Source organism: Zingiber officinale, chromosome 4A (assembly GCF_018446385.1).
Source record: "Zingiber officinale cultivar Zhangliang chromosome 4A, Zo_v1.1, whole genome shotgun sequence".
In the NCBI taxonomy this organism is placed as follows: domain Eukaryota; kingdom Viridiplantae; phylum Streptophyta; class Magnoliopsida; order Zingiberales; family Zingiberaceae; genus Zingiber; species Zingiber officinale.
This window is the reverse complement of record NC_055992.1, coordinates 143843246-143866011: the sequence shown is the minus strand read 5'-3', so window position 1 is coordinate 143866011 and position 22766 is coordinate 143843246. Positions and strand designations below refer to the sequence as shown.

At 38.3% G+C, this 22766-nt stretch overlaps 1 protein-coding gene and 1 pseudogene across 1 annotated transcript; both read left to right on the top strand.

Moving 5' to 3' along the window:
• The first annotated feature begins 1084 nt into the window (after positions 1–1084).
• On the top strand, positions 1085–3449 carry LOC121971550 (annotated as a pseudogene).
• Positions 3450–13191: 9742 nt separating this feature from the next.
• On the top strand, positions 13192–16694 carry LOC121972873 (zinc finger BED domain-containing protein RICESLEEPER 2-like). Its single transcript, XM_042524493.1, has 7 exons — positions 13192–13195; positions 13332–13576; positions 14335–14580; positions 14704–15077; positions 15170–16434; positions 16519–16568; positions 16647–16694. Exons 1-7 carry the CDS (start codon positions 13192–13194, stop codon positions 16692–16694), a joined length of 2232 nt encoding a protein of 743 aa, XP_042380427.1.
• Positions 16695–22766: the final 6072 nt, after the last annotated feature.

The window sequence follows — 22766 nt, the reverse complement described above, 5'->3', positions numbered from 1 at the left end:
GGTTTAAGTTTGGTTCGTTTAGATATTATCGAACTTTCAATTCAAGCTTATTTAATTATTTAAAATTTTTAATTGTTTGATTACTTATTGAGTTTGATAATTTAAATTTATTTATTTATTTTATTATTTATTTAGTATATTGAAAATAATTTTATTAATGAATATGGTTTGTGAACATTGTTCACGAACATTATTCACGAATATTGTTTACGAACGTTAACGAGCTAAATACATATATGTTCAATTTTTTTTTATTTAATTTAACGAGCTATTCAAACTTGTTTATTTATTAATCTTATATATATTTTGAACGAATATAAATAAATTTTTATTAAATTGAACACTGACCTTATTCACGGGCACACTTAATTTATTTACAATCCTACAATGATATTTATATGACATAAATCTGAGGCTTGAATCACGTGCTTTTGTCAAAATGTATTTGATCGTTATAAAAAACAATTAAAATATAATAAAATGAACAATAATTGATTAAAGATGATTTAGAAGTGCAATAATAATTATGTGATATGAATCTGTGTACCTTTAGATATTGCCACGATTACCTTATGAAGAGAGTGAAGACATCACTGAAATTGTTAAAGGAGTTACTTTTTTCCTCATAACCAAAGAGCACACCCACCAGATGTTATTATAACGGTCATGTTGCATCCGAGCTGAGGAGAGATTTGATCCGAATCTAATGATCTAATCATAGATTTGACCGATTGAACTTAATTTGGATGTGATTTGGACTAACTCGAATCGAGCTCAATTATGAGTCATTTGACGTGACTCGAAAACGAGTCGACTGACTCGATTCGAATTCATCATGAATTGATTAATTTCTATCCGAATGGGTTGATCAAATCCTAGGTTTGCCACGTGGCCATGTCTCCGCCACATTACTTTTGGCACCTACTAGCTTCTAGAAAATGCAATCTAGTTTGTTTGGGCACTATGGGCGCACCTCGACGTTGGTAGTTGCAACAAGTGAACGCCAAGCAGGCACGTCGGCGACGTGAATAATTAATCAAAAATGAAATTTGACTGATGTAGCCCACCGGCACAATTTATAGCTTTGCTCCCCCGCCGCCCTTCTCGCGCAGCTCGATCGATCGAAGCTTAATGGAGGTGGAGCGTGTCCAGGCGATCGCGTCGCTGAGCGCGGCGGCCAACGACATCCCGGCGGAGTTCGTGCGGCCGGAGCACGAGCAGCCGGGCTTCACCACTTACCGCGGGCCGGCCCCCGAGATCCCCGTGGTTGACCTCGCCGGCGAGGCCGACCGGGGGCGCTGGCGAGCCGGGTCGCGGCGGCGGCCAGGGAGTGGGGGATCTTCCAGGTGGTCAACCACGGCATCCCGGCGGAAGTGGTGCGCGAGCTGCAGCGGGTGGGGAAGGCCTTCTTCGAGCTGCCACCGGAGGAGAAGGAGAAGTACGCGAGCAAGCCAGGGAGTACGGAGGGCTACGGCACCAAGTTGCAGAAGGATCTGGAGGGGAAGAAGGCGTGGGTTGACTTCCTCTTCCACAACATCTGGCCGCCCGCCACGATCAATTACGCCTTCTGGCCAAAGATCCCTCCAGAATACAGGTAAAACTAATTCAAATATGCATGCATGCATGGAGTTAATTAAGTCTCTCTCGACAGGTTGGTACATTACTGATAAAATATTTAAGAGAAAAAAATAAAAGTAAAAATAGAATTTAAATATATATTTAAAGATGGATCTCTAAATATATAGATATTAATTATATTTCAGATGCATACCGAATTAGGAAAATTAACTGGGCTAAGGATTACATAGCTGGCCGGTGGAGTCGTCTTCTTCCTCGTCGTATCACGGCCTCTCAATAAAAGCATACGTGCATGCATGCGACAGTAGGTGGTTGGCATGGAAAGCTTCACGTTTCCATGGATCATATTTCTTTCTTTTAAGCAGTTTCCATCCAAGCATCATTTTTCATGCAAACGCTGTGTTAGCGCAAATATCTTCCGTGAAGTATCCCTTTCCAGAGAACGTGGGACCGTCTTGAAGTGTCCGCTAAAATGACAAATTTGACATTTTGCTCCAATATTTCTTTCTTTTAGGTATCCATTTGGCTTTGAAAATAAAGAAGAAGCCTGAAAAGAAAATGGCAAGCACCGTTCTTTTACCTGTTCATAATCGGTGTCCAGCACGCTTCTGTATTTTAATCAAACATAACCTCAGATTTTTTTTAAGTAATATTCTTGGTTATAATTTTTTTGGGTCAAAAATTAAAAGTACATTTTAAATTATATAAATCGTCAAAATAGTGTCACTTTTTTAAATGAATCAAAAGGCATCCCACGGATGTTTTATCTATAGAATATCTTTATTTTCAATACTATTATAATAGTTACCATTAGTTATTACAACTATTTAAAATGATTTTAATAAAATTCAAATAATTGTGAGCACAAAAAATATTTTGATATAATAATATTGAAGATTTAAGATTTAGAATTTAAAATTTTAGGATTTAAAAGTTTGGAAGTGATTTTGATGAAATTAAACAATTTTAATATCAGAAGTATTTTGATAAAATAATTAAAATGAAATAATTAATTTTTTATGGTGTAGCAGTATACACAAAAATGTGATATAGATATAACCATCATGGACTTGTACAGGAAGGCTAACGAGGAATACAGAAAATACTTGGGTATTTTGGTGAACAAAATTCTTATAATGCTATCAAAGGGACTAGGACTAGAAGATCATGTGCTTATGCAGTCTGTCGGAGGACAAAACTTGGAATACCTACTTAAGATCAACTACTACCCTCCATGCCCACGCCCGGACCTAGCCTTAGGGGTCGTGTCCCACACCGACATGTCTGCGATCACAATCTTGGTGCCTAATGATGTTCCTGGACTTCAAGTCTTCAAAGATGATCAATGGTTCGATGTTAAACACATTCCTAATGCCATTATCGTTCACATAGGAGACCAAATCGAGGTATATATATATATAAATACCCTTCTTGTTTTCGAATATCCTTGCCAAGTTTCAATACGTGTCAAGTTAATTACCTGACCTTCCTTGAATATTTACTGTGTGTTTATGCAGATACTAAGCAACGGATATTACAAGAGTGTTTTGCATAGGACAACTGTGAACAAAGAGAAGGCAAGGATGTCGTGGCCGGTGTTTTGTAGCCCTCCCCCTGAGATGGAGATTGGTCCGCTGCCACAACTAGTGAGTGATGAGACTCCTACAAAGTATAAGACTAAGATGTACAAGGACTATGCTTACTGCAAGCTGAACAAGCTTCCTCAGTAAACCTAACTCATTAGTTGGGGTCAAGTGCATTTGTGGTTATGGTTGGCCTTGTTTATCATGCATATGTATTGGCCCTTGTTATGTTTAATTATCTTTCTTGGAACCTTTCTATTATCAATAATGCATTCATAATAAATATCATCCCTTGATCACTTTGTAGTTTACACTTATGATCTTCCTAAACTATGAAAAGGCCAAGGGCGTAGCCAAGTATTGGTTTACCCAGGCTTTAGCCCGGGTCCAATTATTTTTTTAATTTGCAATGGCAAGGTATCCCATACAAATTCTTTATCAATCCGTCCGATATGATAAAATTTTGACCAGCATTATTAGCCCGGGTAGATTCTTAGAAACTTAGACATTTGTCAATGCACATACAGACGGCATGTTGGTACCAAGAACATTGGATACTTTGTGACTCGAGGTCAACAGAGATCGAAGAAAAATGGCTAAGACATTCAAGGAATTGCAAGACAAAGAACATTGGAGTATAAGGACTAACTACCTAAGTAGAGCATCAAGTATGACACATGCAGAAAACCGAGAGCTCAAGTGCATCCAAGAAATGAGAAACCTAACACGAGACAACTTGGTGGTAATGGAGCTGCAAAGGAATAACTCTTAGTTAGTTGAGAGTTGAAAGATTACATATTCATAGGAGAGGATAGATCTCAACGTATAGGTTGACCATTAGGATGGTTGTAATCGATGATCGAGTTGGTTGGAGGCACCATTTAATTCCTTCAGCGAACAAAATATTTTTGTTTGGGGCTAAAATTAGAGTCAGTTGACTATTAGGTTTCTCTGATCGATTGATGGTAGTCAAGTCAACTAAGCAGCTGATTTAGATTGATCATCATATGAACTTAATATTTATGTTTGTGGATAAGTACACTTGGGAGTCATCGAATAGAAGATTAGTCATGTACATGGCTTTAAGCATGACTTCAATAAATCAATTAGTTCATTGATAATCATTTGGTCATGATTTCTCTTGTATAAATCATTTCTTTTGGCCAAATACTCCCCGTTTTATATGTAAACATGTTGTCACTGACACACAACTAGTTTGGAAACTATCAAAATTAGATAGAGGGCACCACAACTGGCAAGGAACAAATTAAAGGTTGATGAATATATGTATGCCACAAGATTACCTTGATAAATTTCAAGTCCATTCAAGGACCCACAAAGTGAGAGCCTCATCGATACCTTAGGAAAAAAAAATCCTTCTTTTGGCCAAACACATCCCATTTTATATGTAAACACGTTGCCACTGACCCACAACTAGTTTGGAAACCATCAAAATTGGATAGAGGGCACCAACTAGCAAGGAACAAATTAAAGGTTGATGAATAGATGTATGCCACAAGATTACCTTGATAAGTTCAAAGTCCATTCAAGAACCAACAAAGTGAGAGCCTCACCGATACATTAGAAAAAAAAACCTCTTCTTTTGGCCAAAACTCCCCATTTTATATGTAAACATGTTACCACTTACCCACAACTAGTTTGGAAACCATCAAAATTGGATAGAGGGCACCACAACTGGCAAGGAACAAATTAAAGTTTGATGACTAGATGTATGCCACAAGATTTCCTTGATAAGTTCAAAGTCCATTCAAGAACCAACAAAGTGAGAGCCTCACCGATACATTAGAAAAAAAAAAACTTTCTTTTTGCCAGACACTCCCCGTTTTATATGTAAACATGTTGCCATTGACCCACAACTAGTTTGAAAACCGTCAAAATTGGATAGAGGACACCACAACGGGCAAGGAACAAATTAAAGGTTGCTGAATATATGTATGCCACAAGATTACTTTGATAAGTTCAAAGTCCATTCAAGAACCAACAAAGTGAGAGCTTCACCGATACATTAGAAAAAAAAAATCTTCTTTTTGCCAAACACTCCCTGTTTTATATGCTGACCCACAACTAGTTTGGAAACAGTCAAAATTGGATAGAGGGCACCACAACTTGCAAGGAACAAATTAAAGGTTGATGACTAGATGTATGCCACAAGATTACCTTGATAAGTTCAAAGTCCATACAAGAACTAACAAAGTGAGAGTCTAACGGATACATTAAAAAAAATTCTTCTTTTGGCCAAACACTCTGTTAGAATGTATACTAAAAACCTAGCTTTTTGTATAAACATTTATTTTATAATAAGAATCACATTAGTCAAATATCTGCATTTAGTAAAATACAGTTGTCCATTTAATTTATATTGTAGATAACATAGTGTGTGGTGTCACACAGAAGATCATGTTATCAGTTCTTTATAAATTATAAATAGTAGCTCATAACCAAGATGGATTGGACAAACTATTGGAATGGTTGCAGTGTAATTTGGTACTAGTTTATCTTGACTATACAATTACACTAGTACACTATGTGTGTATTGAACATGACCATTTGAGGTTGTTCCTTTTGTACTGATTGCATAAAAGAACATAACCTCTGTTATTATGGATATGTGTACTCTTAATCCCGATATAATAACAAACACATATACTTAGTATTTATTTCTTTAATTTATTAATGGGTGAGATTTATTCATTAAATCAATAGGTCCGATAAGTTAGGAAATAATATTATTTATACGATGTGTTGTTGATTATAGAAGGAAACTGTGTCCTAGTTATCTAGGTTGATGATGTCCCCTTGAGGAGTTCATAAGGATTGTCATGTAAACCCTGCAGGTGGACTTAGTTTCGACATGACAATGAAGTTGAGTGGTACTACTCTTGGAGCTAGATATTAATTAAGTGAGTTGTCAGTAACTCATTTAATTAATGGACATTCGATATCTTAAACACAAGGAGACTAATACACTCATGATAAGAAGGAGCCCATAATGTAATATGAGATTGGTGCGGTAGTTCAATAATGACTCTTTAGTAGTATGAGTTATTATTGATGAACTTGAGTTGGGTGTTCGGGTCGAACACAGGAAGCTCAAGTCCATTAGGAGGTCAAAACTAATTCCTCCTCTAGGTCCCTGTTGTAGCCCCTTATTAAAAGCTTTTTTATCCACCCAAAGCCCAGCTTCTTACCCAAGCTAGGGGCCAGCCACTGTTGGTGTAATATTCCCCAGGTCAAGGTTGACCGGGTTGACTGAGCTTGAATTGAGTCAAGCTTAAGTCTTGATGTTTGAGTTTCGATGTTTGACAATACATGGAGACAAGACATGGAGATTGCATGTGCAATTGTTCATGTGTGAAGGAGAGTCAAGTAGGTCAAGGTTGACTGGATACTTGACGGAAAAATCCTGGTGAGTGAAGCCAGGTGAAAGACCTAGTGAGTGAAGCTAGGCAGAAGGAAGTTCTAGTGAGTGAAGCTAGGAAGAAGGAAAGACCTAGTGAGTGAAGCTAGGCAGAAGGAAATCCTGGTGAGTGAAGTCAGATGAAAGACCTAGTGAGTGAAGCTAGGCAGAAGGAAATCCTGGTGAGTGAAGCCAGGTGAAAGACCTAGTGAGTGAAGCTAGGCAGAAGGAAGTCCTGGTGAGTGAAGCCAGACGCGAGGAAATCCAGATGGATCAAGGTTGATCAGACATCTGGTGTTGGAAAGACCAAGTAGGTCAAAGGGATTGATTGGATACTTGACACGAGGAGTAAAGTCCAAGTAGGTTAAAGGGATTGACCGGATACTTGGCACAAGGAGGAAAGTCCAAGTGGGTCAAAGGGATTGACTAGACACTCGGTGAGCGAGCCCTAGCAGGTCAAGGGTGACCGGATGCTAGGCATGATGGACCAACAGGTCATGGTTGACCGGATGTTGGTTTAGGAGGCTTTAGACTTGATTTTGGGAGAAATCATGAGCTGGATCGATCAGCCGATCGATTGGCTCATGCCCAATCGATCGACTGATCGATTGGGCGAGTCTTCGTGACAAGCCTCCTCCCAATCGATCAGTGGATCGATTGGTAGAAGTGTGCGATCGCACAGAACAGCTCTGGATCGATTGTTCGATCGATCCAGAGCCCCCAATAGATCAGTGGATCGATTGGGAGGCGCGATTTCACGCGATGGGACCTGGATCGATTGACCGATCAATCCAGACAAATTCCCGAGAGCACAGAGGTGCTCTGGATCGATCGACCGATCGATCCAAAGCCTCCCCAATCGATTGGGAGCAATCCGATAGATTGAGATTTGACCGTTGGCGTAGGATATAGCTGTTGGCGTGCTTTCGTCTTCGAGAGAACTTCAGGAAAAACTTCCAGAGCTCACGATTTTCATCCCAGATCTTCACAGCGACTCCACAAAGTTCTCACCGCCAGTTCTTGAAGCTTCTTGGAGGTTTTCCAAGTCAAGAGGCGGATCTACAGGTAGAAGAAGAAATCTAGGGTTAGGGTTTGTCTTGTGCAAACTTGTAAGCTTTTGCTTATATTTTGTTCCCTTTCCCTTTTCTTCTTGTAGTGTGAACTTGTAGGGCTTCTCCGCCTTCGGTAGTTACCGTAAAAGAGTGTTTTATTAGTGGAGGGTGAGTGAGTGTGTGGATCCTTGGACTAGTCACCTCTTGTGAGGTAGATACCAAGTAAATCCTCTTGTTAGCGTTGTGTGAATGTTTCTTTGTATTTTCCGCTGCATATCTTTGAAGAAACAAGCAACGTCAAGCACGAGATCACGCCGAGCTATTCACCCCCCTCTAGCTGCATATTCAGTCCCAACAAGTGGTATCAGAGCAAGGTCATTCTTCACCGGAATCATCGCCGGAAGGGTCAATAAGCTAGAGGGTGAAGAAGTTGGAGCAAAATTCTTTAAGTCAAAGATTTCATCAAGCTCAACTTCAAGATGGAATTCCGAGATGGACTCGGATTCGACACAAGGGTGCCTCCGTCATTCGTTTCAACAAGTTTCGATCTTTGGAAATCAAGGATCGAAAATTTCTTGATGATGGAGATAGAGCAATGGTTTGCTCTCATGGAAGTCTTCAAAGCTCCAAGAAATTCAAAGGGCAAGATCCTCAAGAGGAGCAAGTGGAGCCAAGAACAAATCCAAAGATGTGAGGCCAATGACAAAGTGACCAAGCTTTTGGTCAATTTATTGCCGAGCAACATCTTGGAGAAAATTGGAGAATTTGAAGATGCTAAAGAGCTATGGAGCAAATTGACATTGCTTCATGAAGAACCCTCCACTGTACCAAGTCAAGATAAATCCAAAGAGGGCGACTCATTGGAGCAAGACCAAGAGGAGAAGAACTCCGAAGTTGAGAGATGCTCAACTTCCAAAGAAGAAGTTCAAGAAGCTTCATCTTCAAAGGAATTCAATGAAAAGGGCAAAGAGGGAGTATACTCTTTGTTTCACATACAAGATGAAGATGAAGAAGACTCCACCTCTAGGATTGAGGGGGAGCAACTTTCAGTGACACCAGATCAAGAAGAGAGAGAAGTCTCTACATCTGGGTCAAATGGAGAAGAAGACGATGTATCCTCCAAAAATCAAGAAACATCAAATGGAGGATCATGTGTCACCCCTACACATGAAGGTATAACTAATTCAATTAAAAATAAAAATCATATTATATGTTTTGAGTGTAGGGAACATGGGCACTACAAGAGCAAGTGCCCCAAATTGGCCAAGAAGAAGGACCAAGTGGAACTAAAGGGCAAAGAGAAGCTCAAGGAGACCACCCCCACAACAAAGAGGAACAAGGAGCACATCGTGTGCTTCTTGTGCAACCAAAAGGGACATTATAGGAGCCAATGTCCCAAGAGGAAGAAAGCGGTCAAGGCTCATGGAGGAAGCACAACTCAAGGGGGAGCCTCCAAGGTAAAATGAAAGGTATCATTTATTGAGCCTATCCCCTTAAATAATGGTAAAAAGCATGCTGGTTCTAATTTTTATCATTTTAATGCTATTTACCATAAGAATAGAAAGCATGATAGCTTTAATGAAAATCATGTAGCTTTTCATGCTAAGACTACCACACCTAGGGTTAGGAAGGTAGGTAAAATGTTAGGCAATAACACTAAGGACCATAGTTATAAGCCTAGAAATAAAAATGCTCATGAATTCATTAAAAAATAAAAAACTAAGGATTTAATGATAGAAAATCAAGTCTTGAGGTCAAGGCTTGATAAAATGGAAAAGACCCTAAAAAGGATGGAAAATATCCTAAAAGGGCAAAATGAGCAAAACCTGGGTCTAGGAGTACAACAAGGGTCATCCAAGGGCCATAGAAGTTTGGGATACAAACCTAAGGCTAAGAAGGATGTAATTTCTTACTATAGGGTTCCATATAGCTATGGAACCGAGTTTAGGTCTAAGGGGCAAGTCAAAAATACTAGGGAGGTCATCCCTAAGAGTATTTTTGCAACAAATGTGACTAAGACTTCTAAGAAGTCTAAGAAAGTCACTAGAAAGGTCACAAGGGAAGCAATCCCTAAGGTTGACCTAGCAAAAGTGACCAAAGTTTCTAAGAAGCCTAACAAGGTCACTAAGAAAGTATCTAGGGAGGTTATCCCTAGTGAATACCTAGAGCATCCAATGAGCACCAATAGGTGTTGGGTTCCTAGGAGCATTTTCTCTACCCCATAGATGAGTTAAAGAGTGTCAACTCCGATTAGAAGAGTAGTTAACCCAACCTTGATGAAGTTGACACTTAGAGAGCATTTTCAAGGTTATTATTAACCTTTGGAAATGAAAAGGATAAATGTTTACTCTTGGGAAGAGTAAAATGTGTCACAATTTGATAAATTGGATGATCTTTTAAGTGACACAAATTGGAAAATTCAGAAGAACTACCAAGTTGGGATTTTGGTTTGTTCTTAGGAAATTAAAGGCAATTTATGCCTTAACTCAGATGGTTACTCTTTAAAAGAGTAAATTGTGCCAAAATTTGAGGAATATGCTTAATTTAAATTGGCACAAATTAGGAAAAGCAAAAGAAATGTCAACATTGGATTATTGGCATTTTCTTGGGAAATAGTGGGCAATCTAGGTTTTAAATTTTAATTTAGCTAAGGCTTAAGGATACTTAGATAGATAATCTAGGTATTTCATTTATGCTAAATTGTCATGCTCTGTTTGCCCATCATATGCCATGATATCATATTTTTCATTCATGTTTTATTATGAAAAACACAAAAATACCATGTCATGCCATACATATATCATGTAATTATAGAAAATTTTCTTTTGAAAATTATTTATCTTTGATGTATGTCATAACACATCATGCATTGTTCTTAATTTCTTGCAAACTAAGGACAAATGATATTCATTAACAAGTAACATCCTTGGTGGATGCTCATAACCTCAAAATGCCTAGATAGATATACATGATCCCTAAATTAGGGCAAAACCAAAGTTTACATCTCACTAAAGAACTATAAGGTGACTTGTATGTATTTTAGTACACATTGGATACAAGTGAGATGTTAGAATGATGAACAAAACTCAAGATGTTGATTTAGTGCATTCTTTTGAGTTTTAAGTTCATCAAAACACATAGTTATGTGTTTTCCAATCATTGGGAAAGCTAATGTACAAATCATGTGCATTGAGCCCAAGGAACATAGTTGGATATTGATTTTGAAAATGTTTTAAAATGCCTTTGGAAAACCTTGATGAAGACTATCTTTTGATAGTAATCATCATTGAATAGTTGAGCACAAACTTGGAAGAAAACACTAAATTTTTTACAAGTTTCCAAGTTTGTGTCAATCTTTGAAAATGGAATGTATTTTCATAGAAAACTATTTTTCCTTGATAATATATACCCTAAATAATGTCTACAACAAGTTTCATGATTTTTAGAATTTGTAGAATTTTTGGGGAGTTTCTGAAGTTGACTGAAATGTAATTTCAGCAATTTTAGAGCTTCAATCGATCACCCGATCGATTGGAGTGCCTCAATCGATCGGGCGATCGATTGAGAAGGCATTTCTCGCGAGCAGAAGCTCGCTGGATCGATCCACCGATTGATCCACACTAGCTGAATCGATCAGTGGATCGATTCAAGCAGGTTCAATCGATTGAGACCCAACTCCAATCGATTGGGAATGCTAATTTTGGCTGGGAAAGCTTATTTTCAGCATTCTAAACCATTTTTAGTCTAGGAAACCATTCCTAACCCCTTGGAAAATATTTGTATACGTTTAGGGGGAGTTTTCATGATGAAAACGAGGATGGATTGTTTAAGGAAGACTAAGTAGAGGTTTAGGTTGAGGTTTGGTTTCAATATTGAATTTTTGAACCTCAAAACTTCTAAATTTGGGTTTCCTAAAGAATTAGGAGTTCCAAGTCATTGTTGGTGCAATGACAGAAGTGACTTACATGTCTTTAGGGGGAGTTACTCTTTAAGGACATGAAAATTAATTTTCATACACCTTGGAAGGTGGTTAACCTTCTTTCGTGAAAATGCTCAAGGGTGGACATTTGATTACAATGGAGAGTGGATATCTTCATTGTTTAAGGGATATATGCTCAAGGATGAGCATTTGATGAAAATGAAGGGTATGAGACCTTCATTTGAATCGTGTGTGAATATACCAAAGGGTATATGCTCAAGGATGAGCGTTTAGAATAATGAAGAGTATGAGACCTTCATTATTGTGTTGTGAGCAACGAGTGAAGTTGTGAACAACGTTGGGTAACTCTTCATGGGGAGAGTTTTTGTTTGTGATGTGTGCCAATAGGGGGAGAATCTAGGGTTTAAGTTAGGCCTTCATTCCCTAAATAGGGGGAGAATGTGTATTGCCCTGTGGGAAAAGGGAAGAATGAAGGAAACCATCATTCATATATTGACATGAAGGGAGTTGAGGCTATGGGATTAGCCTAACTTACAAGTGATATTGTCAAACATCAAAAAGGGAGAGATTGTTGGTGCAATATTCCCCAGGTCAAGGTTGACCGGGTTGACTGAGCTTGAATTGAGTCAAGCTAGAGTCTTGATGTTTGGGTTTTGATGTTTGACAATACATGGAGACAAGACATGGAGATTGCAGATGCAATTGTTCATGTGTGAAGGAGAGTCAAGTAGGTCAAGGTTAACTGGATACTTGACGAAAAAATCCTGGTGAGTGAAGCCAAGTGAAAGACCTAGTGAGTGAAGCTAGACAGAAGGAAAGACCTAGTGAGTGAAGCTAGGCAGAAGGAAATCCTGGTGAGTGAAGCCAGGTGAAAGACCTAGTGAGTGAAGCTAGGCAGAAGGAAATCCTGGTGAGTGAAGCCATACGAAAGACCTAGTGAGTGAAGCTAGGCAGAAGGAAATCCTGGTGAGTGAAGTCAGGTGAAAGACCTAGTGAGTGAAGCTAGGCAGAAGGAAGTCCTGGTGAGTGAAGCCAGGCAATTGGAAAAGTCCTGGTGAGTGAAGCCAGGCACGAGGAAATCCAGATGGATCAAGGCTGATTGGACATCTGGTGTTGGAAAGACCAAGTAGGTCAAAGGGATTGACCGGATACTTGGCACGAGGAGTAAAGTTCAAGTAGGTCAAAGGGATTGACAAGATACTTGGCACGAGGAGGAAAGTCCAAGTGGGTCAAAGGGATTGACCGGACACTCGGTGAGCGAGCCCTAGCAAGTCAAGGATGACCGGATGCTAGGCATGATGGACCAACAGGTCATGGTTGACCGGATGTTGGTTTAGGAGGCTTTAAACTTGATTTTGGGAGAAATCATGAGCTGGATCGATCAGCCGATCGATTGGCTCATGCCCAATCGATCGACTGATCGATTGGGTGAGTCTTCACGATAAGCCTCCTCCCAATCGATCAGTGGATCGATTGGGAGAAGTTAGGGGTGGCAATTTTCCCCATGGGTTTGGGGCCCCGTGGGGAAAACCCGAAACGGGGGCGGGTTTGGGGAGTTAATTCGGGTATGGGTTCGGGTTCGGGGATTTTTAAAATCCCCGAAATTAAATCGGGGCGGGTATGGGTATGCTATCCCCATCCCCGAACCCGCCCCGGTTTTAATAATAATAATAATAATAATAATAAATAAATAAATAAATAAATAAATGTGAGATAAAAATAAAAAAAACTCTAATTCCTATTTCCTAAACAGGTTACAGGAAACCCTACGCCACTCCATTCGACATTTCGGCGCTGTCCTCGTGCATCCATCTTCCCTGACGTTGCCGGCTGCTCCCTTCGCCGACGCCGTCCCTTCACCGGCGTCGTCCCTTCGCAGACGCCATCCCTTCGCAAACGCCGTCCCTTCGCATCAATCTTCGCCGACGCCGCTCCCTTCATCGACGCTGTCCCTTCGCCATTCACCCTTCGCGCATCGATCTCCGCCGACGTCGCCCTCGTCATCGTTGGTTCGTTGATCGCTCCCTAGTCCCTACCTCCTGTCCAAGTTTGATCTTTGCTCTAGTCTTCTGTCGACGTCGTCAGCGTACACATCCTTCGATCCTTGTATGTCATCAACACTTGCTCCCGTTGTCAGTGAGGTGAGCCATATTTCAAGTTTTTGTCATCAACACTTGCTAGTCAAAGTCATTACTCATTAGAAACGTTGTTCTCACCTTGATGCGCATGCTCTTTCAAATGGAAACGAGAATCTAGCAAGATTTTCCTTCTTTCCATCTTGATCAAGGGTGAAACCAGGCCTCATTACTGAATGTTTCAACAAATTAAGCAGTTAATTACTTTGTTATGTTAGAGGATCACTATTGCTAATCATTAATCAAATCATCAATCCATGTTGCTTTGGCATAAAAACATGATGTTGATAGTTATGCTAAACTTTATTTATTCAAAATTTTAGTAGCTCAACAACTTTCACAGTTAAGAACATAAACAAACCTGGCAGAGATAGTGAACTAGTGATGTCTTTTTTTCTCTTTTACTTGTATGATAAAAGAAGACAATTAATTAAGGATATATGCTCTCTGATAGATTAAGATTGTGCTGTGTTTATAATGATTAAGGATATCATTCAATTAAGAAGACTTTTCTTTAAAAGTATGTTCATAAAAAAAACTCATCTATAACATTACCTTGTTTTATTAATGTAGGAATTATGTGGATAAGTAGAACATGATTTTTTGATATTATGATATATTCTTTCAGATGGAAATTAATGATAACGAGGTTGAGGGTGCTATGCTAACTACTCCAACTGTGGGAAGTGAAGTTCATGCAGCGACTGAATCGCATTCGCAAAATGAGAGTGTTCCAATTGAGGCAAATGAAGCAACTCTAAATAACACTTTAGATGTTGAAATTTCGGGTACAAATGGTGAAAAGAAAAGAAAATTTAGATCTATTGCATGGGATCATTTCGAGAAAAAATTAATTGAAGGAAAATGGAAAGCGGTCTGCAATGATTGTAAGAAGATCTTAGGTGGTGAAACTAAGAATGGTACCAAGCATTTACTTGACCACATGAAAACATGCTTGCACAAAAAATAGAAGACCATACAACAATCTCTATTGCAGCCAACAAAATCCAATGATGGGACAACGCAGCTTGGGACATACCATTTCAACCAAGATCAAGCAAGGGCAGAGCTTGCAAATATGATTATATTGCATGAGTACCCGTTATCTATGGTTGATCATGTTGGCTTTAGAAGATACTCTTATGCACTGCAACCAATATTTAAAGTTGTTTCCCGGAATACAATCAAGACAGACATCATGAAGATATTTGAGTATGAAAGAAATAAAACAATAAAATTATTAGACTTAAATGCTAGTCGGATTGCGTTGACAACTGATATGTGGACGACAAGTAATCAAAAAAGAGGACTCATAGCGATCACTTCACACTTCATCGATGTTTCATGGAAATTACAAAGTCGGCTTGTCAGGTAAATTTTTTTCTCTTTAACTTTATACTTGCATTTACCATTAATAGTATTATTATTATCATTACAATGTATTATATTTCTTTTTCTACTAGGTTTATATATGTGCCGTGTCCACATACTGCTGAGGTCCTTGCAAATGCACTTGTTGATTGCCTCTTGGATTGGAACTTGGATCGTAAGTTATCTACTTTAACCGTTGATAATTGCACAACTAATGATGCTATGATTGAGCTTATTCTGGACAAGCTTCCTCCGAGTTCACTTATCTTAGAAGGAAAATTATTTCACATGCGGTGTTGTGCCCATATTTTGAATTTGGTTGTGAGGGATGGACTAGAATTAATCAGTGATAGCATTGAAACAATTCGTTATAGTGTTGCATTTTGGACAGCAACACCAAAAAGAGATGAAAAATTTATTGAAACAGCTCGACAATTGAAGGTTCCAAGCACAAAGAAACTAGAACTTGATTGTAAAACACGATGGAACTCTACATATTTAATGCTTAACACTGCATTGGAATATGAAGCTGTGTTTGCTCACTTGAAACAACGTGAGACTTTATATAAAAGAGTTCCCACACAAGAAGATTGGTCAAAAGTGAGAGATATTTCTTCCAAATTGGAGATGTTTTTTGATGCCACAGAGTTGTTTTCGGGGACCAAGTATCCCACTATAAATCTTTTCTTCGCAACTATTTGCGATATTAAGTTGGCAATTGGTGATTGGCTTCTCTCAGATGATAATTTGGTGAAAACAATGGCAACAAATATGAAAGTAAAATTTGAAAAATATTGGGACATAATGAATTGTTTATTGGCAATTGGGAGTATTTTAGATCCGAGGTACAAGATGAAGACAGTTCAATTTTATTATCCTCTTGTTTATGGTGATATGTCTTCGTATGAGATTGAAAAACTAAAGAAAAAGTTGTATGACATGGTTGAAGAGTATGAGAAGAAATCCAAACAATCGCAGAAAGTGAAAAATTCACAATCTTCTTCTTTAAGGCCTCCACTTCCTAAGCGTGGTAGTTATGCTGATAAATTTGAGATGTTCATGGATTCTAATACTAGTACTGAACATAAGTCAGACTTGGATTATTATTTAGAAGAGTCTCTTTTGCCAAGAACAAGTGAGTTTGATATCTTATGTTGGTGGAAGACAAATGGGATCAAATATCCCATTTTGCATGATATTGCTAAGGATGTGTTGGCCATTCCCGTGACAACCGTTGCTTCCGAATCAACATTCAGTACTAGTGGGAGAGTTTTAAATGCTCACCGTAGTAAACTTCATTCTAAAACTGTTGAGGCTTTGATGTGTGCTCGAGATTGGTTATGGAGTGAAATTCAAGGTATTAAATAGTTTTCAAATGAAATTGTTTCTATTTCTTTATTGTTTTCCATTAAAATATTTGTTATTTATTTTGTCTTATTAGATTCTACAATTTCAAAGGATCAAAAGTTTGACAATGATGCTGATATTGAGGTAAGTTATTTTTATTATTGTATTAAAGTGTTTTAAATTTAATTAATCTTTTTTTCTATATGTCTTATTATTTTGTAGGAATCAGAGTCATGCTCACGCACAGTCACAGATAGCAACTCTATATAAGGTTAGAATTATGTTCTGATAATATATTCTAATAATAATTTAATCTCTTAGAGATTGTTCCTTATTACTGCATAGAATTTAGAATTGTTTTTGAGATTATTGCCTAGTATTATGTGCCGATCTCGTTTTTTCCTTTCGGATTGTTCCTATTTTGTCTTGGTTATTTTAGTCGTCAGATTTTTGTCTGTGCCATGTTTTAATTCATGCTGTGATTTGTGGCTATCTATTTTTTCACGCTCGGAATATGTGTGATGGTTCCTTTGTCAGTAGGCGGTTGATGATTCAGATCCCCTTTATAAAGGACATGATTATAAGAAACTTCATGCTTTCTCCTGTCGCTGCGAATTATCTTTGACTCACAACTCTTATCTAACTTAAGAGGAAGTACATATGGCAACACTTACCTAACTAGGAATTTTTGGATTTTTGATTCGTGAACTATATAGTAATGCTGGTGTTGCAAAAAGCAACTCTGATACCAAGCTGAGGTACGATGAGACAGGTAGAAAAGGATAATATTAGTTCTCTTATAGACTTGGAATTCTTCTATTTGCTTTTTCTTTGCTTTCTTCTCATGTTTCTCCTTCCTGTAGAATTGTTCCTGTCGTATGTGCAATTATCTTTCTCCTCTTTGTATCATTGTCTGGTTCTGTGTCATTTTGTCAATTGGCTAAGAGAGTCCATATATTGAAGTTCATCACACATTAGTTGGACTATCATTAGTTGTAGCATTAATGAAAAAAGCCTTTGATCTTGAGTAAGATGTGAAAAAGCTAATGCAGGCAATATGTGGTCAACCCATATAGTGCATATAAAATATGTGGGCATACATGATCAGTTTTAAAAATATTTATATCAATAAAAATGACTAATATATACAAAAATAAGTATATTTTGATATATCTGATTTATTTTTTCACACAAAAATGTGTGATCATATGATGCATGACACATGGAAAATCATGTTTTTGTTAATCGATATGTAGACTGCGTTTGCCAATTGCCATATACTCCGTTGTGTGATCTTTTGTCGAATCTGCTAGGTTGTCCCACATGAGGCGCAAGTGGTGCCATGATCTTGAACAAGATGCATTCTCTTGTTACTCAATGTAACATTTTGATTTATTTTTTATGCTTATTCTAGTAAAAAAATTGTTTTGGTGATCTTCTTGTCACTCTTTTATTGATATCTGAATTGATTTTGTTTTGTTACTCCTGTAATATTGTTTACAGGCCTTTAGAGAACAAGAAGGAAAGGAATGAGTTAGAGAATGGAGAGAGCAGTGGCAGGGCAAATGTTTTGGTGATCCCTAAGGCTTGGCAATGCTATGTATTTTGCACCTGATGTATATGCATTGTTTGGACCTTCATATGATCCTTGAGACTTGGCAATGTTGTATTTTGCACCTGATACATATGCATTGTTTGGACCTTGATTGCTTTGTTTATTGATGGTGGATTTTGCTCTTAAATTATGGAATATTAATCTTTTTTTTAAACATCATTATATTATTTTATTAGCTTTGTTTGATAGATTAAAGAATTAAACTTATGTTGGTTTAAAAAGGATGGTATTGTTATGTTATTGTAATTGGTGTTTTGAGAATATATTGTATTGTTATATTATTTAAAATCGGGGATGGGGCTGGGGGTCGGGGCGGGGATGGTATTCCCCGATTAAAAAATCGGGGACGGGGTCGGGGATGGGGATTTAATCCCCGTGGGGTCGGGGTCGGGGATTCCCCGATTAGGAAAAATCGGGTATGGGGGCGGGGATGAGGACGGGGATAAAATTCGGGGGCGGGGATGGGAATGGTAAACCCGCCCCCGCCCCGCCCCATTGCCATTCCTAGGAGAAGTGTGTGATCGCACAGAACAGCTCTGGATCGATTGTCCGATCGATCCAGAGCCCCCAATCGATCAGTGGATCGATTGGGAGGCGCGATTTCACGCGATGGGACCTGGATCGATTGACCGATCGATCCAGGCAAATTCCCGAGAGCACAGAGGCGCTCTGGATCAATCGACCGATCGATCCAAAGCCTCCCCAATCGATTGGGAGCAATCCGATCGATTGAGATTTGACCGTTGGCGTAGGATATAGCTGTTGGCGTGCTTTCGTCTTCGAGAGAACTTCAGGAAAAACTTCCAGAGCTCACGATTTTCATCCCAGATCTTCACAGCGACTCCACAAAGTTCTCACCGCCAGTTCTTGAAGCTTCTTAGAGGTTTTCCAAGTCAAGAGGCGGATCTACAGGTAGAAGAAGAAATCTAGGGTTGGGGTTTGTCTTGTGCAAACTTGTAAGCTTTTGCTTATATTTTGTTCCCTTTCCCTTTTCTTCTTGTAGTGTGAACTTGTAGGATTTCTCCGCCTTCGGTAGTTACCGTAAAGGAGTGTTTTATTAGTGGAGGGTGTGTGAGTGTGTGGATCCTTGGACTAGTCACCTCTTGTGAGGTGGATACCAAGTAAATCCTCTTGTTAGAGTTGTGTGATTGTTTCTTTATATTTTCTGCTGCATATCTTTGAAGAAACAAGCAACATCAAGCACGAGATCACGTCGAGCTATTCACCCCCCCTCTAGCTGCATATTCGGTCCCAATAGCCACATCCTTGCTTGGTGCCAAAGCAAGGGGTCGACCACATCCTTGCTTGGTGCCCAAGCAAAGGGCCGGCCAGACCCATCTTGGTGTCCAAGATGTGGTCGGCCAAGCCTTGCTTGGTGACCAAGCAAGGGGCCGACCACTAAAGTAATAAAAAGAGAGATTTTATTTTTTGTAAAAATATTTCCTTTTATAGTAATCTACAAAGGATTAAAAGAAAGATTTTAATTTTAAAATCTTTTCTTTTTTGAAGCCATCCACATGGTTTTAAAAGAGTGTTTTAAATTTTAAAATCTTTCTTTTTTTGTTGCCATCTATATTGGTTTAAAAAGAAATATTTTAATTTTGATAAAACTTTCCTTTTTTGTAACCATGATTTAAAAGAGAAGTTTAATTTTAAACTTTCCTTTTGTAGCCATCATAATAGGAAAGTTAAAAGAGAGAAATTTTAATTATTATTAAAATTCCCTTTTTTTGCCATGATTGGAATTAAAAGGAAGTTTTAATTATGTTTAAAACTTTCTTTCTTTTGCATTCACCAAGGATTATAAAAGAGAGGTAGATGGTGCCTTATGGAACAACAACACAACCAAAAGTTCCCTCTTCTCTTTTCCTTGGTGGTCGACCCTTCTCTTTCTCTTCTCCCTTTGTTTTCTTCTCTTGAGGCCGGCGGCACATCAAGCTCCATCTTCTTGTGGCCGGTTTGCTTGGAGGGGAAGAAGAAGAGAAGGAAGTTTCTTATTTTGGCATTCCTTGGGTGGCCGAAACTTGTAGGCAAAGAAGAAAGGTTCGGGTGGATTTCATCTCGGTAGATCGTCACCCACATGACGTCCAAGAGGAGGAGTGGAATACAACAGAAGATCAAGAGGTCTTTAAGATACAAAGAAAGGTATAACTAATTATTTGTTTTCGCTGCATAATTAGTTTGTGTTCTTTGTATGGATCCTAAAATACCAACACAAGAGACTAGCAATTTTGTGTTTCGATTTTGTGTTTCTATTGTGGTCTATATAGTTAAACCTAAGGGTACTGTAAGAAGTTTAAATATTCAATTTCTTTGAAAGGCTTTGTCTAGGAAGTGGTGGAAGATCCCATACCCAAGAAGGCCGAGTGTCTCGCCATGTTTAACCTGGAAGCCAATCTTTGAAATAGATATTTAATCAACTTCTGTAATATGATTTAACTTCCGAAGAACACATGGGTTGAACTTGGAGTAAAAATGTTAAGTTCCGTTTCCAATCCAAGTTTAACTTCTGAAGAACAACTTGGATTAATAATGTTAAGTTTCGTTTGCAATCTAAGTTTAACATCTGTAGAGCACATGGGTTGCTAGGAAAAGTTCTTTTCTTGTACAATTTTTTGAACAAGAGAAAACCCAACACACTCCCCATTTTATAGGTAAACATGTTGCATTTTCAACCAAGAAAATTCTAAAAGGCGAGGTGGAAGCCCATTACATTCCTTTGGACTCTTAATTATCTAGTGAACCTAATTAGGGACCCGATTAAGCTAATTGGACTTCTTGATTTGCCATTTATTGCAGAAACTTTAACCTCAACTTGAACCTTGACTTTTTGTTACAATGGGATAAAGGATCAATTTCCGACGGGTACATATCCTAGCGAAAAAAAATCCTCCCACCCCCTAGCTACTTGATAGTCAGCTATAAACTGACCCTGTAATTTACTACCTTTCACATAATCTAAAGACGAATTGTGAGAGGCGCATAGAGTGAGTGTAATTATCTTTTACTATGATAAACCTTGCCTTCTTCAATTAGTTCATCAAGTGCTTTCTTCATAATCTTAGCTCCGACTTTCGTCGTGATTGGTTCTTCTATAATATGTAAAGGGTACTGTAGTTGCTTTGGAACAAGTTACTCCATCCCCTCAATTGCTATAGCTTGAGTCTCCTCATTTGTCTGCAGTAAAGCACGACAAGGACATTAGTCTGCAGTAAAGCATATATTGAAGTACCTTAGAGGCACTAGAGATTATATGTTAGCTTACAAGACAGTTATTTTGGTCCCTGTGGGTTGCACGGATTTTGACTTCCAATCGGATGGAGACAATAATAAGTCAACCTCGGGGTTTTGTGTGTACTTTAGGAGGTAAAGTCATAACTATGGTAGAGTGATAAGCATAGGTATTTTTCTGGACTCCACCATAGAAGCTGAGTATATGGCAAACCTCTGAGGTAGCCATAAAAGCTGAATGACTCAATAACCTCAAGATAGACTTAAATATGATTTCTAGTTTGTCTAAAGATTATTACAATTTATTGTAATAATAGTGGTGCAGTAGTAAACTCGAAGAAACCATGAGTCTATAAGGCAAGTAAACACAATAGAGCGCAAGTACCACCCAATACGAGAAATCGTATAAATGAGGAGAAGTTGTTGCTGCCTAGATTGCATCACATGATGACCTATAGATCTTTTCACTAAGGCCCTTAAGGCAAGAGCTTTTGATGGGCATATTGAAGGGTTGGGAATCAGATGTATGGCAGCAGATATGGCAGCTTAGTCTTTTAGTATAAGTGGGAGATTGTTAGGATGTATACTAAATGCCTAGCTTTTGGTATAAACATTTATCTAGAAATAAGAATCACATTGGTCAAATGTCTACATTTATGATAAATGTAGTTGTTCAATTAATTTATATTGTAGATAACATGGTGTGTGGTGTCACACACAGAGGATCATGTTATCAGTACCTTATAAATTATAAACAGTAGCTCACGACCAAAATGGAAAGGAACAAACCATTGGAAGGTTGTAGTGTAATTAGGTATTAGTTTATCTTGACTATATAATTACACTAGTACACTTAGAGTGTATTGAGTAGGACCATTAGAGGTTGTTTCTTTTATACTGACTTTATAAAGGAACAAAGACCTCAGTTATAATGGAAGTGTGTGCTCTTAATCCTAATATAATAACAAGCACATATATTTGATATTTATTTCTTTAATTTATCAATGGGTGAGATTTAGTTCGATAAATCAATAAGCCCGATAAGTTGGGAAATGATATCACTTATAGTGTGTGTTGTTGATTATAGAAGGAAATTGTGTCCTAGTGATCTAGGTTGAGAATGTCCCCAAGAGGAGCTCATAAGGATTGTCATGTTAAACCCTGCAGGTGGACTTAGTCCGACATGATGATAAGGTTGAGTTGTACTACTCTTGGACTAAGATATTAATTAAATGAGTTGTCAGTAACTCACTTAATTAGTGGACATTCAAAATCTTAAACACAGGGAGACTAACACTCTCATAATAAGAAGGAGCCCAAAATGTAATTTGGGATTGGTGCGGTAGTTCAATAATAGTTCTCTAGTGGAATGAATTATTATTGATAAAATTAAGTTGTGTGTTCGGGGCGAACACGGAATGCTTAATTTTATCGAGAGACCAAAACCAATTCCTCCTCTCGGTCCCTATCGTAGCCTCTTAATTATAGAGTACTAT